This window comes from Heptranchias perlo, unplaced genomic scaffold (genome assembly GCF_035084215.1).
Source record: "Heptranchias perlo isolate sHepPer1 unplaced genomic scaffold, sHepPer1.hap1 HAP1_SCAFFOLD_374, whole genome shotgun sequence".
NCBI classification, from domain to species: domain Eukaryota; kingdom Metazoa; phylum Chordata; class Chondrichthyes; order Hexanchiformes; family Hexanchidae; genus Heptranchias; species Heptranchias perlo.
The window spans coordinates 113,112-134,686 of NW_027139386.1; the positions used below are offsets into that span (position 1 = coordinate 113,112).

A 21,575-nucleotide genomic window follows, 5' to 3' on the forward strand; every position below is an offset into this window, starting at 1 on the left:
CTTACCACTACTCGTCTTCAAACAGCCACCTAACCTCAAACAGACCATCGCTTGCAGCAAATTACCCAACTTTCAGGAGAACTGCGTCCACGACACCACACAACCCTGCCACGGTAACCTCTGCAAGACATGCCTGATCATCGACACAGATACCACCATCACACGAGAGGACACCACCCACCAGGTACATGGCCAACGTTGTCTACCTCATACGTTGCAGGAAAGGATGCCCCGGATCATGGTACATTGGCGAGACCATGCAGACGCTGCGACAACGGATGAACGGACACCGCGCAACAATCGCCAGACAGGAGGGTTCCCTCCCAGTCGGGGAACACTTCAGCAGTCAAGGACATTCAGCCACCGATCTTCGGGTAAGCGTTCTCCAAGGCGGCCTTCGAGACACACGACAACGCAAAATCACCGAGCAGAAATTGATAGCCAAGTTCCGCACCCATGAGGACGGCCTCAACCGGGATCTTGGGTTCATGTCACGCTACACGTAACCCCACCAGCGGAAAAAAAAGTTATCTGTTTTTAATACAACGGGTCATTCTCGCTCTTTCTCTTCCTTTCGGATGTTTCTCTCTCTCTCTGTCTTTGGGTTCTGACCTTTTGTGTATTCAGTATTCTTGTATCTAATGTCTCTCTGTCTGAACACTATTCAATTCCTTTGATTGCCTTGATAAGGGGCAGTTGGAAAGATTATCTGTAATCACCAGGCATTGTTCTCTGTCTATATATGCGGCAAATTTCAAGGAATCCCACACACACCTGACGAAGGAGAAAGCCTCCGAAAGCTTGTGATTTTCAAATAAAACTGTTGGACTATAACCTGGTGTTGGAAGATTCCTTACATTTGTCCACCCCAGTCCATCACCGGCATCTCCACATCATAATAGTGACTGGGCATTGCCCCGCAGCAAGATGGCGGCCGCTCGACAAGGTCTTTCATAATGGTGACTGGGGGACTGCCCCACACCAAGATGGCGGCTGCCTTGCCTTGGTCTTATACTGGGGGGACTGCCCTGCAGCAAGATGGCGGCCGGTCGACAAGGTCTTTCATAATGGTGACTGGGGGACTGCCCCGCACCAAGATGGCGGCTGCCTTGCCTTGGTCTTATACTGGGGGAACTGCCCTGCAGCAAGATGGCGGCCGGTCGACAAGGTCTTTCATAATGGTGACTTGGGAATTGCCCCGCACCAAGATGGCGGCCTTCCAGCTTGGGTGCTGGTATCCCTGGTGGCACTTTCTGATGGAATAGATTGGTGTGCCCGAAGCTCTGGAATTCCCTCCCTAAACCTCTCCCTCTCTCTCTTTCCTCCTTTAAGACGGTCCTTAAAATCGATCTCTTCGACCGAGCTTTTGGTCACCTGTCCTAATATCTCCTTATGTGTCTCGGGGTCAGATTGTGTTTGATAATCGCTCCTGGGAAGGGCCTTGGGGACGCTTTTACTATGTTAAAGGCACTGTGTGAATGGGAGTTACGTCGAGTTATGTCGAAACTAAAGCACGGAAGTCATTCGGCCCAACAGGTCTATCCCGGTGTTTATGCTCCACACGAGCCTCCTCCCTCCCTACTCCATCTCACCCTCTCACCCCATCCTTCTATTCCTTTCTCCCTCATGTGTTTATCCAGCTTCCCCTTAAATCCATCTGCACTATTCGCCTCAACTACTCCTTGTGGGAGCGAGTTCCACATTCTCACCACTCTCTGGGGAAAGAAGTTTCTCCTGAATTCCCCGATTGGATTTATTAGTGACAATTTCATATTTATGGACCCTAATCTGGTCTTCTCCTCAAGTCTTCTCTACGTCTACCCCATCGAACCCTTTCATAATCTTAAAGACCTCTATCAGGTCACCTCTCAGTCTTTTTTCTAGAGAAAAGAGCCCCAGTCTGTTCAGCCTTTCCTGATAGTTATAACCTCTCAGTTCTGGTATCATCCTTGTGAATCTTTTTTTTAACCTTCTCCAGTGCCTCTATATCCTTCCTATAATATGGACACCAGAACTGTACACAGTGCTCCAAATGTGGTCTAACCAAGGTATATGGAGACCAGAACTGTGCAAAGTGCTCCAAGTGTGGGCTAACCAAGGTATGTGGAGTCCAGAACTGTGCACAGTGCTCCCAGTGTGGTCTAACCAAGGTATATGGAGACCAGAACTGTGCACAGTGCTCCAAGTGTGGTCTAATCAAGTTATATGGATACCAGAAGTGTACACAGTGCTCCAAGTGTGGTCTAACCAAATTATATGGATACCAGAAGTGTACACAGTGCTCCAAGTGTGGTCTAACCAAGGTATACGGAGACCAGAACTGTGCACAGTGCTCCAAGTGTGGTCTAACCAAGGTATATGGAGACCGGAACTGTGCACAGTGCTCCAAGTGTGGTCTAACCAAGGTATATGGAGACCGGAACTGTGCACAGTGCTCCAAGTGTGGTCTAACCAAGGTATATGGAGACCTGAACTGTACACAGTGCTCGAAGTGTGGTCTAACCAAGGTATATGGAGACCAGAACTGTGCACAGTGCTCCAAGTGTGGTCTAACCAAGGTATGTGGAGACCAGAACTGTGCACAGTGCTCCAAGTGTGGTCTAACCAAGGTATATGGAGACCAGAACTGTGCACAGTGCTCCAAGTGTGGTCTAACCAAGGTATATGGAGACCAGAATTGAGTGCAGTCTGGAGACCAGAGTTCTCGTTCCTTTTCCCACGTTGAAATCTCGGGATTTTTTTGGTCTCCTCAGGTCTGCCCACACGGACCGCGGGCCCCATCGTTCCGAGAGGGCCGGGAGAGGATGGACTCCACTCCGGGCGCCGATCGGCCACCAGCGGCTACGAAGCGGGGGGTCGGCCGCCCCGCGCGGGAAGCACGCCTACCGGTGCCCGGTCTGCGGCAAAACCTTCAGCCGGCCGTCGGAGGTGGAGAGGCATCACCGCGTCCACACCGGGGAGAAGCCCTTCGAGTGCTGGAGCTGCGGGAAACGTTTCGTCACCTCCAGCAACCTGAGCAGCCACCAGCGGCGCCACAGCGGCGGCAAGCCCTTCGCCTGCGGGCAGTGCGGCAAGGGCTTTGCGTACGCCAAGACCCTGCAGCTGCACCAGCGGCTGCACACCGGCGAGAAGCCCTTCCGCTGCGGCCAGTGCGGCAAGGGTTTCGCCCAGCGCAGCGGGCACGCCAGCCACCAGCGCACGCACACGGGCGAGAAGCCCTGCCCCCTGTGCGGGCGGGGATTCAGCCAGCGCGGCGGGCTGGTCAGCCACCAGCGCACGCACGCCCGGCCCAGGAGGGGTGGGGTCAGTCCGTGCCAGCTCCGCTCCTGACCCCGCGCCCCAGTGCCCCGCGCGCCCAGCCCCCATCGAAGCGCCCGGGGAGGGCTTATAACGCAGCGGGAAAGAAAGAGAGAGGGAGAGTGAGAGCGGCAGAGGGAGAGAAATGGGAAAAGAGAGATGGAGAGAGAGAAATGGAAAAAGAGAGATGGAGAGAGAGAGAAATGGAAAAAGAGAGATGGAGAGAGAGAGAAATGGAAAAAGAGAGATGGAGAGAGAGAGAGAAATAGAAAAAGAGAGATGGAGAGAGAGAGAAATAGAAAAAGAGAGATGGAGAGAGAGAGAAATAGAAAAAGAGAGAGAGAACCACGGATGGAGAGAAATGGAAAAAGAGAGATGGAGAGAGAGAGAAATGGAAAAAGAGAGATAGAGAGAGAAATAGAAAAAGAGAGATAGAGAGAGAGAAATGGAAAAAGAGAGATAGAGAAATGGAAAAAGAGAGAGAGAGAAAGAGAGATGGAGAGAGAGAGAAATAGAAAAAAAGAGAGAAAGAGATGGAGAGAGAGAGAAATGGAAAAAGAGAGAGAAATAGAAAAAGAGAGATGGAGAGAGAGAGAAAGAGAGATAGAGAGAGAGAGAAAGAGAGAGAGAGAGAGAAAGAGAAAAGGAGAGATAGAGAACCACAGATAGAGAGAAATAGAAAAAGAGAGATGGAGAGAGAGAAATAGAAAAAGAGAGATAGAGAGAAATAGAAAAAGAAAGATAGAGAGAGAGAGATAGAGAGAGAGAAATAGAAAAAGAGAGATAGAGAGAAATAGAAAAAGAGAGATAGAGAACCACAGATAGAGAGAAAGAGAAAAAGAGAGATGGAGAGAGAGAGAGAAAGAGAAAAAGAAAGATATAGAACCAAAGATAGAGAGAAATGGAAAAAGAGAGAGAGAAATAGATAAAGAGAGATGGAGAGAGAGTAATAGGAAAAGAGAGATAGATAGAGAGAGAACGAGAGTGAGAGGGAAAGAAAGGGAAAGAGTGAAAGAAAAAAAGAGGGAAAAGGATTCCAGAAAGAAAGACTCCCATTTCTGTCGCACCTTTCACGACCTCAGGACGACCCAAAGCGTTTCACAGCCGATGGAGTGCGTTTTTTTTTAAAGTGTAGTCACTATTTGTAATGTAGGAAACGCGGCAGCTAATTTGCGCACAGCAAGATCCCACAAACTGCAATGTGACAAATGACCAGCTCATCGGTTTTGAAAGATTTGAAGGACATCGAGGAGAACTCCCCCACCCCCTCCTCTTCTTCCAATAGTGGGCCGTGGGATCTTTTACACCCACCCGAGAGGGGCAGACGGGGCCCTCGGTTTAACGTCTCGTCCGGAAGACGGCACCTCCCGACTGACGTTTCAGCGAGCCGGTGGCTGCAGACTTGCGTGAGCTTAAATAGGAGCTTCACTCACGGCTGCAAGTTGGGAATAATGAGCAACGAGCCAGCTTTCGCGGCCGAGTGCTATTTTGAAACAGATTTTGTGAGTTAAATAAACTGTTTTGATTTAACGTTTTGCTACTGTCTGAGTACAGTCTGCGCTGCGGGCGATGCCCACTCACAGAGGGGGCATCAGATTCCACAGAGACGACACCCAGCTCGACCTCACCATCACCCCCTCGACCCCTCCACTGCCTCTGACTCGCACGGCTTGTCCGACATCCAGTGTTGGATGTCCAAAGGTTTCCTCCCAATTAAATATCGGGAAGGCGGACTCCATTCCCTGCGGTCCCCGCCGCAGACTCCGTTCCCCAAGCCACCGACCCCATCCCTCTCCCCGGCCTCTGTCTGAGGCCGGACCAGGCCGTTCGCGACCTTGGCGTCCGATTTGACCCCGAGCTGAGCTCCTGACCCCCCGTATCCGCTCTGTCACCGAGACCGCCTCCGTATCATGGCCCGTCTCCGCCCCCTGCCTCAGCTCGTCCGCTGCTGAGACCCTCACCCGTGCCCTTTGTCGCCTCCAGACTCGACTATTCCAGTGCTCTCCTGGCCGGCCTCCCATCGTCCACCCTCCGTAAACTCCAGCTCGTCCAAAACTCCTGCTCCCCCCCAGTATCCGAACTCACACCGAGTCCCGTTCACCCATCACCCCCTGTGCTCGCTGGACCGACACTGGTTCCCGGTCCGGGAACGCCTCGATTTTAAAATTCTCATCCTCCTGTTCAAACCCCTCCATGGCCCTCGCCCCCCCTCCCTATCTCTGTAACCTCCTCCAGCCCCTACAATTCTCATCCTCCTGTTCAAATCGCTCCATGGCCCTCGCCCCCCTCCCTATCTCTGTAACCTCCTCCAGTCCCTACAATTCTCATCCTCCTGTTCGAATCCCTCCATGGCCCTCGCCCCCCTCCCTATCTCTGTAACCTCCTCCAGCCCCTACAATTCTCATCCTCCTGTTCAAATCCCTCCATGGCCCTCGCCCCCCCTCCCTATCTCTGTAACCTCCTCCAGCCCCTACAATTCTCATCCTCCTGTTCAAATCCCTCCATGGCCCTCGCCCCCCCCTCCCTATCTCTGTCACCTCCTCCAGCCCCTACAATTCTCATCCTCCTGTTCAAATCCCTCCATGGCCCTCGCCCCCCCCTCCCTATCTCTGTAACCTCCTCCAGCCCCTACAATTCTCATCCTCCTGTTCAAATCCCTCCATGGCCCTCGCCCCCCTCCCTATCTCTGTAACCTCCTCCAGCCCCTACAATTCTCATCCTCCTGTTCAAATCCCTCCATGGCCCTCGCCCCCCCCTCCCTATCTCTGTAACCTCCTCCAGCCCCTACAATTCTCATCCTCCTGTTCAAATCCCTCCATGGCCCTCGCCCCCCCCTCCCTATCTCTGTAACCTCCTCCAGTCCCTACAATTCTCATCCTCCTGTTCAAATCCCTCCATGGCCCTCGCCCCCCTCCCTATCTCTGTAACCTCCTCCAGTCCCTACAATTCTCATCCTCCTGTTCAAATCCCTCCATGGCCCTCGCCCCCCCTCCCTATCTCTGTAACCCCCTCCAGCCCCTACAATTCTCATCCTCCTGTTCAAATCCCTCCATGGCCCTCGCCCCCCTCCCTATCTCTGTCACCTCCTCCAGTCCCTACAATTCTCATCCTCCTGTTCAAATCCCTCCATGGCCCTCGCCCCCCCTCCCTATCTCTGTAACCTCCTCCAGCCCCTACAATTCTCATCCTCCTGTTCAAATCCCTCCATGGCCCTCGCCCCCCCTCCCTATCTCTGTAACCTCCTCCAGCCCCTACAATTCTCATCCTCCTGTTCAAATCCCTCCATGACCCTCGCCCCCCTCCCTATCTCTGTAACCTCCTCCAGCCCCTACAATTCTCATCCTCCTGTTCAAATCCCTCCAAGGCCCTCGCCCCCCCTCCCTATCTCTGTAACCTCCTCCAGCCCCTACAATTCTCATCCTCCTGTTCAAATCCCTCCATGGCCCTCGCCCCCCTCCCTATCTCTGTAACCTCCTCCAGTCCCTACAATTCTCATCCTCCTGTTCAAATCCCTCCATGGCCCTCGCCCCCCTCCCTATCTCTGTAACCTTCACCAGCCCCTACAATTCTCATCCTCCTGTTCAAATCCCTCCATGGCCCTCGCCCCCCTCCCTATCTCTGTAACCTCCTCCAGCCCCTACAATTCTCATCCTCCTGTTCAAATCCCTCCATGGCCCTCGCCCCCCCCTCCCTATCTCTGTAACCTCCTCCAGCCCCTACAATTCTCATCCTCCTGTTCAAATCCCTCCATGGCCCTCGCCCCCCTCCCTATCTCTGTAACCTCCTCCAGCCCCTACAATTCTCATCCTCCTGTTCAAATCCCTCCATGGCCCTCGCCCCCCCCTCCCTATCTCTGTAACCTCCTCCAGCCCCTACAATTCTCATCCTCCTGTTCAAACCCCTCCATGGCCCTCGCCCCCCTCCCTATCTCTGTAACCTCCTCCAGCCCCTACAATTCTCATCCTCCTGTTCAAACCCCTCCATGGCCCTCGCCCCCCCCTCCCTATCTCTGTAACCTCCTACGACCCTCCGAGATCTCTGCGCTGCTCCAATTCCGGCCTCTTGCGTATCCCCGATTCCCATCGCTCCACCATTGGCGGCCGTGCCTTCAGCTGTCTGGGCCCTAATCTCTGGAATTCCCTCCCTAAACCTCTCCCCCTCTCTCTCTCCTTTAAGACGCACCTTAAAACCGCCCTCTTTGACCAAGCTTGTGGTCACCTGTCCTAATATCTCTGTATCTATACACTGGGTACGGTAGCATAGTGGTTGTGTCACCGGACTAGTAATCGAGAGGGCCAGGACTAATAATCCGGAGTCATGAGTTTAAATCCCACCACGGCAGCTGGGGAATTTAAATTCAATTAATTAAATAAAAAATCTGGAATTAAAAAAATACAAGTATCAGTAATGATGGCCATGAAACTACCGGATTGTCGTAAAAATCCATCTGGTTCACGAATGTCCTTTAGGGAAGGAAACCTGCCGTCCTTACCCGGTCTGGCCTATATGTGACTCCAGACCCACAGCAATGTGGTTGATTCTTAATTGCCCTCTGAAATGGCCCAGCAAGACACTCAGTTGCACAATCTCGCTAAAAAAAGTCATAACAAGGATAAAACTGGACAGACCACTGGACACGACAACGGCAAACCAAGCCCAGTCGACCCTGCAAAGTCCTCTTCACTAACATCTAGAGACTTGTGCTAAAATTGGGAGAGCTGTCCCACAGACTAGTCAAGCAACAGCCTGACATAGCCATACTCACAGAATCATACCTTTCAGCCAACATCCCAGACTCTTCCATCACCAGCCCTGGGTATGTCCTGTCCCACCGGCAGGACAGACCCACCAGAGGTGGCGGTACAGTGATATACAGTCAGGAGGGAGTGGCCCTGGGAGTCCTCAACATTGACTCTGGACCCCATGAAATCTCATGGCATCAGGTCAAACATGGGCAAGGAAACCTCCTGCTGATTACCACCTACCGCCCTCCCTCAGCTGATGAATCAGTCCACCTCCATGTTGAGAAGCACTGAGGGTAGCAAGGGCACAGAATGTACTCTGGGTGGGGGACTTCAATGTCCATCACCAAGAGTGGCTCGGTAACACCACCACTGACCGAGCTGGCCGAGTCCTGAAGGACATAGCTGCCAGACTGGGCCTGCGGCAGGTGGTGAGCGAACCAACATGAGGGAAGAACCTACTTGACCTCGTCCTCACCAATCTACCTGTCGCAGATGCATCTGTCCATGACAGTATTGGTAGGATTGACCACCGCACAGTCCTTGTGGAGATGAAGTCCCGTCTTCACACTGAGGACACCATCCAACCTGTTGTGTGGCACTATCACCGTGCTAAATGGGACAGATTCAGAACAGATCTAGCAGCTCAAAACTGGGCATCCATGAGACGCTGTGGGCCATCAGCAGCAGCAGAATTGTATTCCAGCACAATCTGTAACCTCATGGCCCGGCATATTCCTCACTCTACCATTACCAACAAGCCAGGGGATCAACCCTGGTTCAATGAGGAGTGTAGAAGAGCATGCCAGGAGCAGCACCAGGCATACCTAAAAATGAGGTGCCAACCTGGTGAAGCTACAACACAGGACTACATGCATGCTAAACAGCGGAAGCAACATGCTATAGACAGAGCTAAGCGATTCCACAACCAATGGATCAGATCAAAGCTCTGCAGTCCTGCCACATCCAGTCGTGAATGGTGGTGGACAATTAAACAACTAACGGGAGGAGGAGGCTCTGCAAACATCCCCATCCTCAATGATGGTGGAGTCCAGCACGTGAGTGCAAAAGACAAGGCTGAAGCGTTTGCAACCATCTTCAGCCAGAAGTGCCGAGTGGATGATCCATCTCGGCCTCCTCCTGATATCCCCACCATCACAGAAGCCAGTCTTCAGCCAATTCGATTCACTCCACGTGATATCAAGAAATGGCTGAGTGTACTGGATACAGCAAAGGCTATGGGCCCCGACAACATCCCGGCTGTAGTGCTGAAGACTTGTGCTCCAGAACTAGCTGCGCCTCTAGCCAAGCTGTTCCAGTGCAGTGACAACACTGGCATCTACCCGACAATGTGGAAAATTGCCCAGGTATGTCCTGTCCACAAAAAGCAGGACAAATCCAATCCGGCCAATTACCGCCCCATCAGTCTACTCTCAATCATCAGCAAAGTGATAGAAGGTGTCGTCGACAGTGCTATCAAGCGGCACTTACTCACCAATAACCTGTATAAATGCGTAGGCTTCAAGGAGCTCCTGAACATTTACCTGAGGAAGGAGGAAGTCTCCGAAAGCTTGTGAATTTAAAATAAAATTGCTGGACTATAACTTGGTGTTGTAAAATTGTTTACAATTGTCAACCCCAGTCCATCACCGGCATCTCCACACCAATAACCTGCTCACCGATGCTCAGTTTGGGTTCCGCCAGGACCACTCGGCTCCAGACCTCATTACAGCCTTGGTCCAAACATGGACAAAAGAGCTGAATTCCAGAGGTGAGGTGAGAGTGACTGCCCTTGACTTCAAGGCAGCATTTGACCGAGTGTGGCACCAAGGAGCCCTGGTAAAATTGAAGTCAATGGGAATCAGGGGGAAAACTCTCCAGTGGCTGGAGTCATACCTAGCACAAAGGAAGATGGTATTGGTTGTTGGAGGCCAATCATCTCAGCCCCAGGGCATTGCTGCAGGAGTTCCTCAGGGCAGTGTCCTCGGCCCAACCATCTTCAGCTGCTTCATCAATGACCTTCCCTCCGTCATAAGGTCAGAAATGGGGATGTTCGCTGATGATTGCAGTGTTCAGTTCCATTCGCAACCCCTCAGATAATGAAGCAGTCCGAGCCCGCATGCAGCAAGACCTGGACAACATCCAGGCTTGGGCTCATAAGTGGCAAGTAACTTTCACGCCAGACAAGTGCCAGGCAATGACCATCTCCAACAAGAGATAGTTTAACCACCTCCCCTTGACATTCAATGGCATTACCATCGCCGAATCCCCCACCATCAACATCCTGGGGGTCACCATTGACCAGAAACTTAACTGGACCAGCCACATAAATACTGTGGCTTCAAGAGCAGGTCAGAGGCTGGGTATTCTGCGTCGAGTGACTCACCTCCTGACTTCCCAGAGCCTTTCCACCTTGTACAAGGCACAAGTCAGGAGTGTGATGGAATACTCTCCACTTGCCTGGATGAGTGCAGCTCCAACAACACTCAAGAAGCTCGACACCATCCAGGACAAAGCAGCCCACTTGATTGGCACCCCATCCACCACCCTAAACATTCACTCCCTTCACCACCGGTGCACAGTGGCTGCAGTGTGTACCATCCACAGGATGCACTGCAGCAACTCGCCAAGGCTTCTTCGACAGCACCTCCCAAACCCACCACCTCTACCACCTAGAAGGACAAGAGCAGCAGGTACATGGGAACAACACCACCTGCACGTTCCCCTCCGAGTCACACACCATCCCGACTTGGAAATATATCGGCCGTTCCTTCATCGTCGCTGGGTCAAAATCCTGGAGCTCCCTTCCTAACAGCACTGTGGGAGAACCTTCACCACACGGACTGCAGCGGTTCAAGAAGGCGACTCACCACCACCTTCTCAAGGGGCAATTAGGGATGGGCAATAAATGCCGGCCTCGCCCACATCCCGAGAATGAATTAGAACAAAATAATGTGGTGGGGTTGCCAGATTTTATTGTGAAGGGCCTTGGGGATGTTTTTCTGCATTAAATGCGAGCGGTCGTTGGCTGTGACCCCTTCCCCCCCCCAGTTCCCTCCCCCCCCCCAAGTTCCACCCCACCCCCCCCCAGTTCCCTCCCCCTCCCAGTTCCCTCCTGTCAATCACTCTCCAGAGTTACTGCCCCAGGCCGGGCAGCAATGGCGGCGCCCGCTACCCAGACTGCCCCGCGCGGGTGAAACCGCTCTATTGATTTGAGCGGAGGGGGGCGGGGCCGAGCGGAGCGGCCGCGCCTGCGCAGCACACTGGGGGCGGGGCCTGTCTCTCTCTCCGGGGGGGGGGGGGGGAGGGGGAGGAGCAGCTGCGCCGAGTCGGGAAGGAGGCGGCGAAAGGACAAAGCGGCGCCCTTTTCACACCGAGTGAGTGATCGGGGGGGAGGGTCCGGGGGGGTGATTAATGTTTTATTGCTCCGTTACCGGGAATCGGAGGAGGGAGGAAGGGACTTTATTTAAAGCAGAAGGCGGGCGGCCATCAATCAGGGAGCGGGAACAGCCGCTCCTAAAATGGCGGTGGTGGAGAGGAGGGACTGACTGCCCCGCAACAAGATGGCGGGTGGGTGGACTGCCCCGCACCAAGATGGCGGCCGGCCGCCTGAGTCTTTCACAATGGTGACTGGAGGATTGCCCCGCACTAAGATGGCGGGTGTGGGGGGGGGACTGCCCCGCACCAAGATGGCGGGTGTGAGGGGACTGCCCCGCACCAAGATGGCGGTTGGGGGGAATTGCCCCGCACCAAGATGGCGGCAAGCTGCCCTTGGTCTTTCATCATGGTGACTGGGGACTGCCCTTCAACCAGCTGGCGGCCACTGTGACTTGCCCCGCACCAAGATGGCGGACCCCCCGTGGACTGCCCCGCACCAAGATGGCGGCCGGCTGCCTTGGTCTTTCATTGAAGTGACTGGGGGGATTGCCCCGCACTAAGATGGCGGCCGCCTTGCCTTGGTCTTTTGTCATGGTGACTGGGACTGCCCCGCACTAAGATGGCGGCCACTTGCCCTGCCTTAAATTGGGTGGTTTTTTTTGTGTTATAAATGATCAGACTGAAGCCTTCAGCCTGGTGCTAAATCCCCCAACCCGTGCCCCTCCTGTGATCGCCGCCCTGTAAACGCCGGCCCTTGTTTGACGATGGGTGCTTTCTTTCCTCTTTCATTCTCCAAAAGGTTTTCGCTGCGCCACATGGAGACGACGGTCGAGGCGGACGTCCCGACGGAGGCAGCCCCGGGAGCCGGTGACGCCGTCGGCCGGCCGCTGGACGCGGAGGAGGAAGAGGCCGGCCCGCCCCCGACGCACCGGCGCCGCCTCCGCGGCCAGCGGCCCTTCCAGTGCGGCGTCTGCGGCCAAAGCTTCGCCCAGTCCAACAACCTCCTGCGGCACCGGCGCGGCCACAGCGGCGAGCGGCCCTTCCAGTGCGGCGAGTGCGGCAAGCGTTTCGCCCGGCACTACAGCCTCACCAGCCACCGGCGCGTCCACACGGGCGAGCGGCCCTTCCCCTGTCCGGCCTGCGGCAAGCGCTTCGCCGAGTCGGGAGCGCTGAGCAAGCACCGGCGCATCCACACGGGCGAGCGGCCCTTCCCGTGCCCGGCCTGCGGCAAGCGCTTCCTGCGGGCCAACGACCTGACCGTGCACCAGCGGACGCACGCGGGGCCCGACTCCTTCATCTGCGAGGCCTGCGGCCGCGGCTTCCCCACCTACCGGGACCTCAGCAAGCACCGGGGCGTGCACACGGGCGAGCGGCCCTTCCAGTGCGAGACGTGCGGGAAAGGATTCGCCCGCGCCAACAACCTCAAGAGCCACGGCCGCGTCCACACGGGCGAGAAGCCCTTCGCCTGCCCCGTGTGCGGCAAGGGCTTCAGCGAGCACGGGAACCTGTCCAAGCACCGACGGCTCCACGGGGGCGGGGAGGAGGCGCCCGCGAGGCGGGGGGGCCGTCCTGGCGCCAGGCCTTTCGCCTGCGCCGTGTGCGGGAAGGCGTTCGCCTGGGCCAGCAACCTCAAGAGCCACGGGCGCGTCCACACGGGCGAGAAGCCGTTCGAGTGCGCCGTCTGCGGCAAGGTCTTCGCCCGCTCCAGCAACCTCAAGAGCCACGCCCGCGTCCACACGGGCGAGAAGCCCTTCCAGTGCGCCGTCTGCGGCAAGGGCTTCAGCGAGTGCGGCAGCCTCTCCAAGCACGCGCGCATCCACCGGGACGAGCGGGCGTACACGTGCGCCGCCTGCGGCAAACGATTCATCCAATCCAGCCACCTCGCCAAGCACAGGCGGATTCACGAGCCGCGGTGAGCGCGGTTCTCGTCCGCGCCCCATTTGTCTCGTTTCCCGGCTCGGCCGTTCCAGTGCTCTCCTGGCCGGCCTCCCATCGCCCGCCCTCCGTAAACTCCAGCTCGTCCAAAACTCCCTGCTCCCCCCCCCGTATCCGAACTCACACCAAGTCCCGTTCACCCATCACCCCCTGCGCTCGCTGGACCGACACTGGTTCCCAGTCCGGGAACGCCTCGATTTTAAAATTCTCATCCTCCTGTTCAAATCCCTCCATGGCCCTCGCCCCCCCTCCCTATCTCTGTAACCTCCTCCAGCCCCGACAATTCTCATCCTCCTGTTCAAATCCCTCCATGGCCCTCGCCCCCCCTCCCTATCTCTGTAACCTCCTCCAGCCCCTACAATTCTCATCCTCCTGTTCAAATCCCTCCATGGCCCTCGCCCCCCTCCCTATCTCTGTAACCTCCTCCAGCCCCTACAATCCTCATCCTCCTGTTCAAATCCCTCCATGGCCCTCGCCCCCCTCCCTATCTCTGTAACCTCCTCCAGCCCCTACAATTCTCATCCTCCTGTTCAAATCCCTCCATGGCCCTCGCCCCCCTCCCTATCTCTGTAACCTCCTCCAGCCCCTACAATTCTCATCCTCCTGTTCAAATCCCTCCATGGCCCTCGCCCCCCCTCCCTATCTCTGTAACCTCCTCCAGCCCCTACAATCCTCATCCTCCTGTTCAAATCCCTCCATGGCCCTCGCCCCCCCTCCCTATCTCTGTAACCTCCTCCAGCCCCCTACAATTCTCATCCTCCTGTTCAAATCCCTCCATGACCCTCGCCCCCCTCCCTATCTCTGTAACCTCCTCCAGCCCCTACAATTCTCATCCTATTGTTCAAATCCCTCCATGGCCCTCACCCCCCCCTCCCGATCTCTGTAACCTCCTCCAGCCCCGACAATTCTCATCCTCCTGTTCAAATCCCTCCATGGCCCTCGCCCCCCCCTCCCTATCTCTGTAACCTCCTCCAGCCCCGACAATTCTCATCCTCCTGTTCAAATCCCTCCATGGCCCTCGCCCCCCTCCCTATCTCTGTAACCTCCTACAGCCCCGACAATTCTCATCCTCCTGTTCAAATCCCTCCATGGCCCTCGCCCCCCCTCCCTATCTCTGTAACCTCCTCCAGCCCCTACAATCCTCATCCTCCTGTTCAAATCCCTCCATGGCCCTCGCCCCCCCTCCCTATCTCTGTAACCTCCTCCAGCCCCTACAATTCTCATCCTCCTGTTCAAATCCCTCCATGGCCCTCGCCCCCCCTCCCTATCTCTGTAACCTCCTCCAGCCCCGACAATTCTCATCCTCCTGTTCAAATCCCTCCATGGCCCTCGCCCCTCCCTATCTCTGTAACCTCCTCCAGCCCCGACAATTCTCATCCTCCTGTTCAAATCCCTCCATGGCCCTCGCCCCCCCTCCCTATCTCTGTAACCTCCTCCAGCCCCTACAATTCTCATCCTCCTGTTCAAATCCCTCCATGGCCCTCGCCCCCCTCCCTATCTCTGTAACCTCCTCCAGCCCCTACAATTCTCATCCTCCTGTTCAAATCCCTCCATGGCCCTCGCCCCCCTCCCTATCTCTGTAACCTCCTCCAGCCCCTACAATTCTCATCCTCCTGTTCAAATCCCTCCATGGCCCTCGCCCCCCCTCCCTATCTCTGTAACCTCCTCCAGCCCCTACAATTCTCATCCTCCTGTTCAAATCCCTCCATGGCCCTCGCCCCCCTCCCTATCTCTGTAACCTCCTCCAGCCCCTACAATTCTCATCCTACTGTTCAAATCCCTCCATGGCCCTCGCCCCCCTCCCTATCTCTGTAACCTCCTCCAGCCCCTACAATTCTCATCCTCCTGTTCAAATCCCTCCATGGCCCTCGGCCCCCCTCCCTATCTCTGTAACCTCCTCCAGCCCCTGCAATTCTCATCCTCCTGTTCAAATCCCTCCATGGCCCTCGGCCCCCCCTCCCTATCTCTGTAACCTCCTCCAGCCCCTACAATTCTCATCCTCCTGTTCAAATCCCTCCATGGCCCTAGCCCCCCTCCCTATCTCTGTAACCTCCTCCAGCCCCTACAATTCTCATCCTCCTGTTCAAATCCCTCCATGGCCCTCGCCCCCCTCCCTATCTCTGTAACCTCCTCCAGCCCCTACAATTCTCATCCTCCTGTTCAAATCCCTCCATGGCCCTCGCCCCCCTCCCTATCTCTGTAACCTCCTCCAGCCCCTACAATTCACATCCTCCTGTTCAAATCCCTCCATGGCCCTCGCCCCCCTCCCTATCTCTGTAACCTCCTCCAGCCCCTACAATTCTCATCCTCCTGTTCAAATCCCTCCATGGCCCTCGCCCCCCCTCCCTATCTCTGTAACCTCCTCCAGCCCCTACAATTCTCATCCTCCTGTTCAAATCCCTCCATGGCCCTCGCCCCCCTCCCTATCTCTGTAACCTCCTCCAGCCCCTACAATTCTCATCCTACTGTTCAAATCCCTCCATGGCCCTCGCCCCCCTCCCTATCTCTGTAACCTCCTCCAGCCCCTACAATTCTCATCCTCCTGTTGAAATCCCTCCACGACCCTCGCCCCCCCTCCCTATCTCTGTAACCTCCTCCAGCCCCTACAATTCTCATCCTCCTGTTCAAATCCCTCCATGGCCCTCGCCCCCCTCCCTATCTCTGTAACCTCCTCCAGCCCCGATAATTCTCATCCTCCTGTTCAAATCCCTCCATGACCCTCGCCCCCCTCCCTATCTCTGTAACCTCCTACGACCCTCCGAGATCTCTGCGTTCCTCCAATTCTGGCCTCTTGCGTATCCCCGATTCCCATCGCTCCACCATTGGCGGCCGTGCCTTCAGCTGCCTGGGCCCTAAGCTCTGGAATTCCCTCCCTGAACCTCTCCCCCTCTCTCTCCTCCTTTAAGACGCTCCTTAAAACCTCCCTCTTCGACCGAGCTTGTGGTCACCTGTCCCTAATATCTCCTTATGTGTCTCGGTGTCAAATTCTGTTTGATTTACGCTCCCGGGAAGCGCCTTGGGGACGTTTTACGACGTTTCAGGCGCCGTGTGAATGGGAGTTGATCTTGTCGAATGTGGTCTCTGTTGAGTCCAGAGGACCGAACGTACCCACATCGTGGCTAAGACACATCTTTAAGGTTGGAGAAGAGAGCTTCTCTCCGTTGTCAAGCCCGGGATCTCTTGGTCCTGGGAGGCTGGTGGGTGGGCGCGGTTTCTCCTGCGGCTAACCTGAGCTGGGAGAGCTCAGGATGACCGGGGGAGCCCTCCCACCGAGGCAGAAAAGGCTTTGTCCTCCCGGCTTTAACACCAGGAAGATTCGCATCATCAGGACACCCACCTCAGGCACACAGTTGGACGTCCCCACGGCCCATGAAGTAATTGTTTTCCAGGTGCGGTCACTGTTGGAGGAATGGCGGCAGCCATTTTGCGCACAGCAAGATCCCGCAAACAGCCATGTGACAAATGCTCCGATAATCTGTGTTTTTTTTTAGTGATGGAAGGATAAATATCGGCCCCAAGACCCCGGGGAGAACTCCCCCCTCTGCTCTTCTTCCAATCGTGGCCGTGGGATCTTTTTACGCCCACCTGAGAGGGGCAGACGGGGCCCTCGGTTTAACGTCTCGTCCGAAAGACGGCACCTCCGACAGTGCAGCACTCCCTCAGTACTGGCACCGACCGGGGGGAGTGTGGGCCTGGATTATGGGGCTCGAGTCCTAGAGTATATCCATCTCCCTCCGACAGTGCAGCACTCCCTCAGTATTGGCACCGGGGAGTGTGGGCCTGGATTATGGGGCTCGAGTCCTCGAGTATATCCATCTACCTCCGACAGTGCAGCACTCCCTCAGTACTGGCACCGGGGAGTGTGGGCCTGGATTATGGGGCTCGAGTCCTAGAGTATATCCATCTCCCTCCAACAGTGCAGCACTCCCTCAGTACTGGCACCGGGGAGTGTGGGCCTGGATTATGGGGCTCGAGTCCTAGAGTATATCCATCTACCTCCGACAGTGCAGCACTCCCTCAGTACTGGGACCGGGGAATGTGGGCCTGGATTATGGGGCTCGAGTCCTAGAGTATATCCATCTCCCTCCGACAGTGCAGCACTCCCTCAGTACTGGGACCGGGGAGTGTGGGCCTGGATTACGGGGCTCGAGTCCTAGAGTATATCCATCTACCTCCGACAGTGCAGCACTCCCTCAGTACTGGGACCGGGGAATGTGGGCCTGGATTATGGGGCTCAAGTCCTAGAGTATATCCATCTACCTCCGACAGTGCGGCACTCCCTCAGTACTGGCACCGGGGAGTGTGGGCCTGGATTATGGGTCTCGAGTCCTAGAGTATATCCATCTCCCTCCGACAGTGCAGCACTCCCTCAGTACTGGGACCGGGGAGTGTGGGCCTGGATTACGGGGCTCGAGTCCTAGAGTATATCCATCTACCTCCGACAGTGCAGCACTCCCTCAGTACTGGCACCGGGGAGTGTGGGCCTGGATTATGGGGCTCGAGTCCTAGAGTATATCCATCTCCCTCCGACAGTGCAGCACTCCCTCAGTACTGGCACCGGGGAGTGTGGGCCTGGATTATGGGGCTCGAGTCCTAGAGTATATCCATCTCCCTCCGACAGTGCAGCACTCCCTCAGTACTGGGACCGGGGAGTGTGGGCCTGGATTACGGGGCTCGAGTCCTAGAGTATATCCATCTCCCTCCGACAGTGCAGCACTCCCTCAGTACTGGCACCGGGGAGTGTGGGCCTGGATTATGGGGCTCGAGTCCTAGAGTATATCCATCTACCTCCGACAGTGCAGCACTCCCTCAGTACTGGCACCGGGGAGTGTGGGCCTGGATTATGGGGCTCGAGTCCTAGAGTATATCCATCTCCCTCCGACAGTGCAGCACTCCCTCAGTACTGGGACCGGGGAGTGTGGGCCTGGATTATGGGGCTCGAGTCCTAGAGTATATCCATCTCCCTCCGACAGTGCAGCACTCCCTCGGTACTGGCACCGGGGAGTGTGGGCCTGGATTATGGGGCTCGAGTCCTAGAGTATATCCATCTCCCTCCGACAGTGCAGCACTCCCTCAGTACTGGCACCGGGGAGTGTGGGCCTGGATTACGGGGCTCGAGTCCTAGAGTATATCCATCTCCCTCCGACAGTGCAGCACTCCCTCAGTACTGGCACCGACCGGGGGGAGTGTGGGCCTGGATTACGGGGCTCGAGTCCTAGAGTATATCCATCTACCCCCCCCCACTCAGTACCCCTCCGAATACGAGAGCATATTTCCATTGGGTTTCTGCGGGATCTGTCTGTCGTCCTGGGTTAATGCGCCCTGTGTCCCCTGAATTATCAGCAGAGTGCGATACGCTACTACGAGCTGCCCGAAAGGGCGGTGGAAGCAATTTTAATGATAACTCTCCAAAAAAAGGAAAGTTGGAAGAATGATTTTTAAAGGAAAAAAAATGACAGGGCTTATGGAGGAAGAACGGGGCCAATCGGATGGCGCTTCCAAAGGGCCAGGGCAGACACGAAAGGATCAATGGCCTCCTCCAGCGCTGTACCATTCTCCGAGTGCGGCTTGTATGATTCGCTCCGTCAGCGTCTGTAAATCTGTTCAAATCGCCTGGTCGGATTAAAGATGTCAACTTTGACCTGCGACCTCTGCCTGGCCTTTTTGTTTGATTCTGCTCTGGGCGCCAAGTCTGCTTCACTCGGGGTTTGCGGTCCGGAATCGCGGAGAATCACACGGCACGGGAACAGGCCGTTTGGCCCAACGGGTCTATCCCGGCGTTTACGCTCCACACGAGCCTCCTCCCTCCCTACTCCATCTCACCCTCTCACCCTATCCTTCTCTCCCTTTCTCCCTCATGTGTTTATCCAGCTTCCCCTTAAATCCATCCACACTATTCACCTCAACTACTCCTTGTGGGAGTGAGTTCCACATTCTCACCACTCTCTGGGGAAAGAAGTTTCTCCTGAATTCCCGATTGGATTTATTACTGACTATCTTATATTTATGGCCCCCTAGTTCTGGTCTCCCCCACAAGGGGAAACATCTTCTCTACGTCTACCCTATCGAACCCTTTCATAATCTTAAAGACCTCGATCAGGTCACCCCTCAGCCTTCTCTTTACGAGAGAAAAGAACCCCAGCCTGTTCAGCCTTTCCTGATAGTTTATAACCTCTCAGTTCTGGTATCATCCTTGTGAATCTTTTTTGCACCTTCTCCAGTGCCTCAATATCATTTTAATAATATGGAGACCAGAACAGTGCACAGTGCTCCAAGTGTGGTCTAACCAGGGTATATGGAGACCAGAACTGTGCACAGTGCTCCAAGTGTGGTCTAACCAAGGTATATGGAGACCAGAACTGTACACAATGCTCCAAGTGTGGTCTAACCAAGGTATATGGAGACCAGAACTGTGCACAGTGCTCCAAGTGTGGTCTAACCAAGGTATACGGAGACCAGAAGTGTGCACAGTGCTCCAAGTGTGGTCTAACCAAGGTATATGGAGACCAGAACTGTGTACAGTGCTCCAAGTGTGGTCTAACCAAGGTATATGGAGACCAGAACTGTGCACAGTGCTCCAAGTGTGGTCTAACCAAGGTATATGGAGACCAGAACTGTACACAGTGCTCCAAGTGTGGTCTAACCAAGGTATATGGAGACCAGAACTGTGCACAGTGCTCCAAGTGTGGTCGAACCAAGGTATATGGAGACCGGAATTCTGTTTTAAAAAATTTGGAAATGAAGAACTGGCCTCAGTAAAAGTGAGGGTGAAGCTGTCGGATTGTCTTTAAAAATCCCACCGACGTCCCCTGAGGGATGGAAACCTGCCGTCCTTACCCGGTCTGGGCCTACACGTGACTCCAGTCTCCCCCCTACACCAAACGTGGCCGACTCTTAACTGCCCCTCTGAAGGGGTCACTCAGCTCTGAGCCCCACCTTCTCAAGGGACAACTATGGAGATGGGCAATAAATGCCGGCCTTGCCAGTGACGCCCAGATCCCCAGAATGAATTTTTTAAACAATGTACCACAGGTTGCTCAGTGGTGCAGTTTGCAGGCAAACCCAGGAGCCAATCCTGTGCACAGATCCATCCCACAGCAGAGTTCAGTGACCCAGTTAATCTGTTGTGTGTTTTTTTTCGTGATGTTGGTTGAGGGATAAATATTGGCCCTAGGACACCGGGGAGAACTCCCCCCTGCTCTTCTTCCAGTAGTGGCCGTGGGATCTATTACGCCCACCTGAGAGGGGCAGACGGGGCCCTCGGTTTAACGTCTCATCCGAAAGACGGCACCTCCGACAGTGCAGCGCTCCCTCAGTACTGGGACCGGGGAGTGTGGGCCTGGATTATGGGGCTCGAGTCCTAGAGTATATCCATCTACCTCCGACAGTGCGGCACTCCCTCAGTACTGGGACCGGGGAGTGTGGGCCTGGATTCTGGGGCTCGAGTCCTAGAGTATATCCATCTACCTCCGACAGTGCAGCACTCCCTCAGTACTGGGACCGGGGAGTGTGGGCCTGGATTATGGGGCTCGAGTCCTAGAGTATATCCATCTACCTCCGACAGTGCAGCACTCCCTCAGTACTGGCACCGGGGGAGTGTGGGCCTGGATTATGAGGCTCGAGTCTCTGGAGATGGGGGCTTGAGCCCAGGACCGTCTGCCTCAGAGACGAGAGAGCGGTAGCAGGTGCGAGACCAATGAATGTCGAAGACAGTATCTGTAACGGGGGTGGGGGGCGTCCGTCTGCGTGACCGCTCACAGGACAGAGGTAGGCCTCTCTCGACCGAAACAGAACGGGTTGGGGGGTGGGGGGGAGAGGAAAACAAAAAGAGGCGATGAACAGAGGTCTCAGGCTAATTGCTGAGGGAAGATTCTGTAGGTAGGCGGATGCTGGTAAATTCCCAGCTCCCTTTCCCCCCCCCAACTCTCGGCAGGGGCCAGGTCCTGGAGAACCTGCGTGGGGATGACTGGATCTCTTCCCTCCACCCCCTCCTCCCCCCGCCATTGATCAGAGGCTGCATTTGAACTGTCCAAGCCTTCTGTGACCTTCTGATCCTTGACCTACTGAACCTCGACCTTCTCAGCCTTGACCTCCCGAACAACCGTGGTCAAAGCCGGAAGGCAGTGGTTTTGAGGGCGGATTCTCCACTGGGAACATTTTACGAGTTACTTCCACACATTAACTGCCCCCTTTAACTGTTAACACCTCCCTCCAACCCTCCAG

General features: G+C 55.4%; 1 protein-coding gene across 1 annotated transcript in view; it reads left to right on the top strand.

Annotated features, from left to right (window-relative positions):
* Positions 1–13,428, top strand: part of LOC137311628 (zinc finger protein 271-like) — a 21,045-nt gene extending 7,617 nt beyond the window's left edge. The window contains exons 3-5 of the mRNA XM_067978732.1: positions 2,754–3,328; positions 11,257–11,416; positions 12,217–13,428. Of these exons, the coding sequence (XP_067834833.1) occupies positions 2,754–3,328; positions 11,257–11,416; positions 12,217–13,333 (1,852 nt within the window). The 3' untranslated portion in view covers positions 13,334–13,428. The remainder of the gene's footprint in view (positions 1–2,753; positions 3,329–11,256; positions 11,417–12,216) is intronic.
* The last annotated feature ends 8,147 nt before the right edge of the window (positions 13,429–21,575 follow it).